This window comes from Sardina pilchardus, chromosome 1, assembly GCF_963854185.1.
Source record: "Sardina pilchardus chromosome 1, fSarPil1.1, whole genome shotgun sequence".
NCBI lineage: Eukaryota > Metazoa > Chordata > Actinopteri > Clupeiformes > Clupeidae > Sardina > Sardina pilchardus.
Genome location: NC_084994.1, coordinates 8106521 through 8114020, shown reverse-complemented (window position 1 = coordinate 8114020; position 7500 = coordinate 8106521). Strand labels below are relative to the sequence as shown.

The window sequence follows — 7500 nt, the reverse complement described above, 5'->3', positions numbered from 1 at the left end:
GTGATTTACAGGGCACGCAAGCCACACACATTCATTCATTTTAGCCATGTTTTGGTCATACATCCCTCTTTATTGAAAGTGCTCTACTTAAGGGGGGTCACACTGTAGCCTACGGCATGTGCTGCGCTCACCGATAGGTTGCTCTTGGTTGAGTCCTAATGTCCCAAAGACTGCAAGAGACCCGTGACTTAGAGCGCTCCGAGGTCAAAGTTCAACATGGTTGCGCTTTGCTCAGCACAGCAGCAGGCCAGTTCTTGCGTGCGCAAACCAATGTGTTTCATAGTGCAGCGTACAATGTGAACCCGGCTTCAACCAAGAGCAACCTAGCAGCTTCAGCTGAGGACTTCACCTCAACCAAGAGCAACCTAGCGGCTTCAGCCAAGGACATGACCTCAACCAAGAGCAACCTAGCGGCTTCAGCCAAGGACATCAGCTCAACCAAGAGCAACCTAGTGGCTTCAGCCAAGGACATCAGCTCAACCAAGAGCAACCTAGCGGCTACGGCTGAGGACATCAACTCAACCGAGAGCAACCTAGTGGCTTCAGCCAAGGACATCAGCTCAACCAAGAGCAACCTAGCGGCTTCAGCTGAGGACTTCAGCTCAACCAAGAGCAACCTACAAACAATGTGAACCCGACTTTACAGTAAGATTCAGCTGTGAGTCCCAGATGTCCATCATGCATTTGCTGCTATCAGTAAATACAAACAGTTTTGTGCCCTCATTTGTAGGGCTGCATGATTTGAGGACAAAATCTACTGGGATTTTTCTGACAGATATTGTGATTGTGATTTATGTGATTTTTGAATGTGAATGAATAGATTCAGTTCAATATTCCATATGTCTCTTGTGACACTCCTGATTGGTGGGCACGCCTGGTGCACAAGAAGCACAGCACCCCCGACCAACTATGAAGCTGACCAATCAGAATAGCTCTAGCCTACCTCATACACTACACAGTACCAGAGAATGTCTAATAAGGGGAGAAGGACCACTAGCGAAATACTTCCGCATGGTACTGCAACTAGAGGGCGATCGCGAGCAAGTGATGAATGAAAGGGTAGCAATGGAGCTGAACCCCCCAGTACCACATTTGTCGTTATATAATTTTTTCTCCTAAAATTGCATTAATGCATGCGATGCAGGATAACTTGACTTGACAATCAGCTGACCAATAACATTTTCAATATGTGTTGTTATTCCTAAAAACCCTTTCAAAGTTTTCATGTCACGTGACACAAGCGAACCACTTTACGGCCATAGACCTAAAAGAAGGTTCAGCTTCACGACGGTCGTAATCGGTCGCGAGTGTCGCGAGCATCCATGAGCTAAATGCTAGCATGTTACAGGGAAAACGGCCCATCCTATGAAAAGCAGAAAGGACATGAGTGACTTTTTATTTCATTTCCAGTGGAAAACCTATACTCAGGTAGCTACTACGACAATGTACATTAAGAAATGAAGTTGTCAACTGTGAAAAAAACGAGTTCTAGCCGCTTAGCCCCATAGACCACAATTCATTTATCACTTGCTCGGCAACGTCCCTAGCGGAATTTCAACAGATTGCAGGAACAATCCGGTACAATGGAGTTAATAGGAAGTGGACCGGCTCTCCCTAAAGGGGCTCTGACAGTACACACACCAACCTAGCCTGGCACGCCCTCCCAGTGACGTAACGCCTTCAGCCTTTAGCCAGAGCCCCTTTAGGGAGAGCCGGTCCACTTCCTATTAACTCCATTGTACCGGATTGTTCCTGCAATCTGTTGAAATTCCGCTAGGGACGTTGCCGAGCAAGTGATAAATGAATTGTGGTCTATATGGGCTAAGCGGCTAGAACTCGTTTTTTTCACAGTTGACAACTTCATTTCTTAATGTACATTGTCGTAGTAGCTACCTGAGTATAGGTTTTCCACTGGAAATGAAATAAAAAGTCACTCATGTCCTTTCTGCTTTTCATAGGATGGGCCGTTTTCCCTGTAACATGCTAGCATTTAGCTCATGGATGCTCGCGACACTCGCGACCGATTACGACCGTCGTGAAGCTGAACCTTCTTTTAGGTCTATGGCCGTAAAGTGGTTCGCTTGTGTCACGTGACATGAAAACTTTGAAAGGGTTTTTAGGAATAACAACACATATTGAAAATGTTATTGGTCAGCTGATTGTCAAGTCAAGTTATCCTGCATCGCATGCATTAATGCAATTTTAGGAGAAAAAATTATATAACGACAAATGTGGTACTGGGGGGTTCAGCTCCATTGCTACCCATTCATTCATCACTTGCTCGCGATCGCCCTCTAGTTGCAGTACCATGCGGAAGTATTTCGCTAGTGGTCCTTCTCCCCTTATTAGACATTCTCTGCTTTAGCCGTGTTCAAGTTCAACTCCAAATGACCTTTTGCAGCAACGAGAGCTGCCGGTGGCAGCAGGGGCGGGGATGCAATCAGGCTAACACCAACCAACTAGAAGTGGCATAGTCAAGGAGGACGAAATTAATATAAAAGCCAGAAAAGTGACCAAATGAACTGTGCTTTAACTATTTGCAGACTTTGCGATTAGGTAATTGCGTTGGTTCATATTAGGATTATGATTGCGATAATTGTGGCACCAATCGTCCCAAAATGGGCCTCTGGCTCATGGACTAACAGCGACCCACCGCGACCAAACGCCTTGGAGGCGGGACTGTGCTGTGCGTCACTTCCCCATAACGAAAGCGAAACTGATTTCGTCGCCTCCATTTTGTGGATAAGCAGTTCAACATTTCTGCAATGAAGCATCTCGAAAATACAATCGGTAAGGAGCATAATCTATCTCAGCATTGGATAGTGAATGTTTGAATTGGTGCTTCAACGCAATAAGTTTAAAATATTATGTTTATGGGGATTCAAATTGGAATGTAGCAGTGTTTGGCTCTCGCTCTCAGCACCGACACTGTTATGGTTCATTTACAGAGTTATTGATCAGTAGCCTATGTCGATCTTCGCTTTTAAGTAAGAAGAACTACCATCACAGTAGTAGACTAATGTAAGCTACACATTTGTATACTTTTTACGCGCAGAAATAGTTAACGCTACGTACAAAAGCCGTGTGTCTTTATGGTCCACCACTTGACTTTTCCTATGGGCCTATGCACATTTACTATTCAGGTTTTATTTTATTAGAGTGTGGAAGAATTATCCAGGCAACACATAAGGGTATTTGACACGGCACTGCAATGACGGAGGTTACAGACGCGGAAGATGGCCCCCTATCCGTGCAGTTTCTGTCTTACTCGTTGCAATTGAACTTGAAGAAACATCGCTTCATATTATGCAAATCTGAATTAGAATTGTTTTGAATGTAGTCTCCAGATGAAGTTCTTCCGAGGCTGGTGCCAGTGTTTACATGAGCACTGTGTCTGTGTTTGTATAGCAGGCCTACTGTAGCCTATGATGAAATAATTCACAAACCTGCCTCTCGAGCTTCTTGCATGAATAAATGTGGTTTCCACAGCGCAGTGTCGCTGCTCCATGTAATAACTGTGGAATATTTTCACTTTTATGTGTTCCTTTTTAGTACGTTTATAGACTGTTCTCTCACTCGCCGTCCTGTCTGAATCTCCATTTCCACTACAATCATTTCTAAGCTCCACTTAAGAGCTCATACTCCCCTGTCTGCTTGTTTGTGTCTTTTAACTTTTTTCTGTTGTTATAATCTCCCACTCTGACTTAGTGTCTCTAATTTCAACATACTGTTTTTTTTGTTTGTTTATATATATGTTTTTCATTCGTTACAGAACAGATGTGCATGTGTATCCCATTACTGTGATGTATCCGTTGTAGGTGCAGGCTGGTGTTAGTGCTGTGTGATCTGTGTATATGTTGATCTTTCTCTCTCATTGTCCAGTGTAAGATCAGGAGGTCCCAGGAAAAGGGGTGTGTTGGCCTAACATGAGTTCCAGTGAAGAAGAGGAGCATGACTGTGAGCCTGTGGGGTAAGACAACAACAGCAGCAAAAACAACAACAACACTCATATTACTGCTTATTAATGCTACTACTACTACTAGTAGTGTGTGTTTTCACTATACTTTTGATAACAGACTCTTTCCTTCTCTCTCTCTCTCTCTCTCTCTCTTTCTTTCTGTGTGTGTGTGTGTGTGTGTGTGTGTGTGTGTGTGTGAAACATAATGGAACCACCACCAATTCTAAACATAGCCATAGGCAGCAGAAGAGACCACACTCTCCTGTACCGAGCTGTGTGTCCATGAAGAGTGACCAGTCCATGGATCTAACAAGAACATTTGCAGAAGGAGGTGTTCCTGCTGGTCAGAGGTGAGTAATTTGGTCATGCAATTTGATTAGCTGTTGCGCTCAAAATGTTAAAGTTCCGGAATCATACTAATTTTATTTCAGAACATTAGATATGTTATATTGTTTGTGTGTTTCTGTTTTATGTCTGTGAGTGTGTGTGTGTGTGTTTTAAGCATTTGCTTTTGATAACAGGTTCTTTCCTTCTCTCTCTCTCTCTCTCTCTCTATTTCTTTCTCTCTCTCTCTCTCACTGTGTGTGCGTTGCACCACTACCAATTATGAAATAAAAATACAGCCCCATGCAGCGAAAGAGACCACACTCTCCTGTACCCAGCTGTATGTCCATGAAGAGTGACTGGTCCATGGATCAACCATTGCAATTTGCAGGAGGAGGTGTTCCTGCTGGTCAGAGGTGAGTAATTTGAAATGTTCCTGAAACGTATTCATTTTATTTCTGAATATTGGACATGTTAGTCTTGTTATCTGGTAAATGAACACACCAATAAATGAATGCAACTCAAAGAGCCATTGTGTTTTGAATAAATAGAGGTTAATAAAAACATTCCACTTTTGTGTTTTGTTCTGATGAAATGTCAATAGACCTCTTAAGTTCGCCCACAAAAAAAGTTACCATCTTTGCCCAAATAAGGAGATCCGGTATCTTGAGATTTTTTTAACATGAGGATTTTGAATTACTAAACTCTCAGGGGGACGAAGCAATTGGAAATGCAGACGTTGAGCTCTACACAGTTTTGTCCTTTGAGTGGATGCTGTGATCTTCGGAACGTCAAGACGGCACACTTTGATCTTTGCTACCCCAGAGATAACTTACAATGCAACTTGCCATAGGTAGTTAGCTTCAATTAACTCCCGGATCTCTTAATATGGGCAAAGATGGCAGCTTTGGCTCCTTTTTGGCTGAATGGCGAAATTAACTTTTTCAAATAAGCCCCCTTATCTCATTCCGTTGTGCACATTGTAGTCATTACTATATGGTATGATATGACTCAGGCAGTCTCATTTAAAAGTTTGTAGGCACAGATTACTTTTTAAAGCGGTTCAGTTTACAGAGTGGGACTCTGTGTTGTCTACCTACCTAAAGGGCAAAGGTTCATACTCTGTGTGCAGGATATGTGATGAGTCAGTCAGTATCCTCTGAGCCTAACAACAGCTGATCATATGAAGACTGAAGGGACTGGTTCTCCCTCCTAAATCCTACCCATCACCTCATGGCATGTGTGTATCAGACAGCTGAGCTTGTGTTTCAGTTGCACAGTGAGGTTGCCAAACCTGACATCCCAAACCTGACCAAGCTCTCTAGTAATGCCTTATACTGTAGAATACTGTAGATATAATCCTCTGATCCACACCAAACACTCTGTCTACGTTAAAAAAATATAACTTCTGCTATACTCGACAACCTTTTGCGTTTGCTCTTTCTGGCTTTAGGTTCAGCATTGATCTTTTCTCATTGTGTACACACTAATGGTTGTGTGTGTGTGTGTGTGTGTGTGTGTGTGTGTGTGTGTGTGTGTGTGTGTGTGTGTGTGTGTGTGTGTGTGTGTGTGTGTGTGTGTGTGTGTGTGTGTGTGTGTGTGTGTGTGTGTGTGTGTGTGTGTGTGTGTGTGTGTGTGTGTGTGTGTGTGTGTGTGTCTGACTGTCTTTTGCTGCAGCCCAAAGAGGAAGATGAGGTCCCACTCACCTACATTCAGTGATTGTTCGTCCAAAGATTGGCCAATCAACCCTACAGGAGGAGACTCATCTATTGAAGTGTAAGATCATGACTATACTCTTTGTGTATTTTACATTTTACCATTAACCTTTTTACCTCATGTCACCTTTAAAGCCACAATAGTAGTGTGTGTGTGTGTGTGTGTGTGTGTGTGTAAATCCATCAGCCCTCCTCATGAGCAAAGAGTAGTGAGGGAACATGGTATTTAATATAAAACTCCTCTGTTTATAAAATGCTTGCCTGGTCTGAAACACTGATAATTGATTATATGGTTTGTGTGGAATCTACCCACATCATTATCATCACTCATCTATTGAAGTGTAAGTGGAATGTGGTGATGTCTACCCACATCATCATCACGCTGGCGTTGTGCATCAAGTACGTTGTGTGCATGCATGTTTTTAAATGATTGAATGATGAATTATGTCTTTTATAATCGTGTGTTTTGGGTTTATTGAAGTGTAAGTGGAATGTGGTTGTGGTTGTGTGGAATGAAGAATGATTTATTTTATAATCGTGTGTTTTGGGTTTCACACAGATATCAGCAGATCCACAAATCCCACCTACAGAAGAAGTTTCAGTCTCTGATTGAGGGAATCCCACAGCAGAGAGACACCAGACTCCTCCATGAGATCTACACAGACCTCTACATTACAGAGGGGGGAGAAGGAGAGATCAATGATGAACATGAGGTCAGACAGATAGAGAGGGCATCCTGGAGAGAAGCAGCACAAGGCAGTCCAATCAAATGCAGTGACTTATTTAAACTCTCACCGGAAGAGGAAAGACGCAGAAAAGAACGCTTCCTGAAAGAGGAGAGACGCAGAAAAGATGAGGCAGAAAAGAAAGGCAGAATCTTTAACCCCAAACAGTACAAACCCCTCAGAACAGTGCTGACAAAGGGAGTGGCTGGCATTGGAAAAACAGTCTCTGTGCAGAAGTTCATTCTGGACTGGGCTGAAGGAACAGCTAATCAGGATATCCACTTCATATATCCTCTTCCTTTCCGGGAGCTGAACCTGATGAAGGAGAAGAAACTCAGTCTGATGGATCTTATTCAGCACTTCTTCCCTGAAATCAAAGATCCCAGAGTCTTCACCAGTTCAGCACACAGAGTCATGTTCATCTTTGATGGTCTGGATGAGTGTCGACTTCCTCTACATTTCCACTCCAACCCGACCTGTTGTGATGTGACAGCACCAGCCTCAGTGGACGTACTGCTAACGAACCTCATCAAGGGGGATCTGCTTCCCTCTGCTCTCCTCTGGATCACCACCCGACCAGCAGCAGCCAATCAGATCCCTCCTGAGTGTGTGGATCGGGTGACAGAAATAAGGGGATTCAATGACCCACAGAAAGATGAGTACTTCAGGAAGAGAATCAGTGATGAGAACCTTTTCAACAAAACCATCACACACCTGAAGTCATCCAGGAGCCTCTACATCATGTGCCACATTCCAGTCTTCTGCTGGATTTCAGCCA

At 43.4% G+C, this 7500-nt stretch overlaps 1 protein-coding gene across 1 annotated transcript in view; it reads left to right on the top strand.

Moving 5' to 3' along the window:
• The first annotated feature begins 2731 nt into the window (after positions 1–2731).
• LOC134086043 (protein NLRC3-like) overlaps positions 2732–7500 on the top strand; it is a 12945-nt gene continuing 8176 nt past the window's right edge. Inside the window, exons 1-6 of the mRNA XM_062540000.1 lie at positions 2732–2790; positions 3883–3970; positions 4192–4308; positions 4582–4698; positions 5960–6058; positions 6557–7500. The exon at positions 6557–7500 is cut by the window's right edge and continues 931 nt beyond it. Coding sequence (XP_062395984.1) covers positions 3927–3970; positions 4192–4308; positions 4582–4698; positions 5960–6058; positions 6557–7500 — 1321 coding nt within the window. The 5' untranslated portion in view covers positions 2732–2790; positions 3883–3926. The remainder of the gene's footprint in view (positions 2791–3882; positions 3971–4191; positions 4309–4581; positions 4699–5959; positions 6059–6556) is intronic.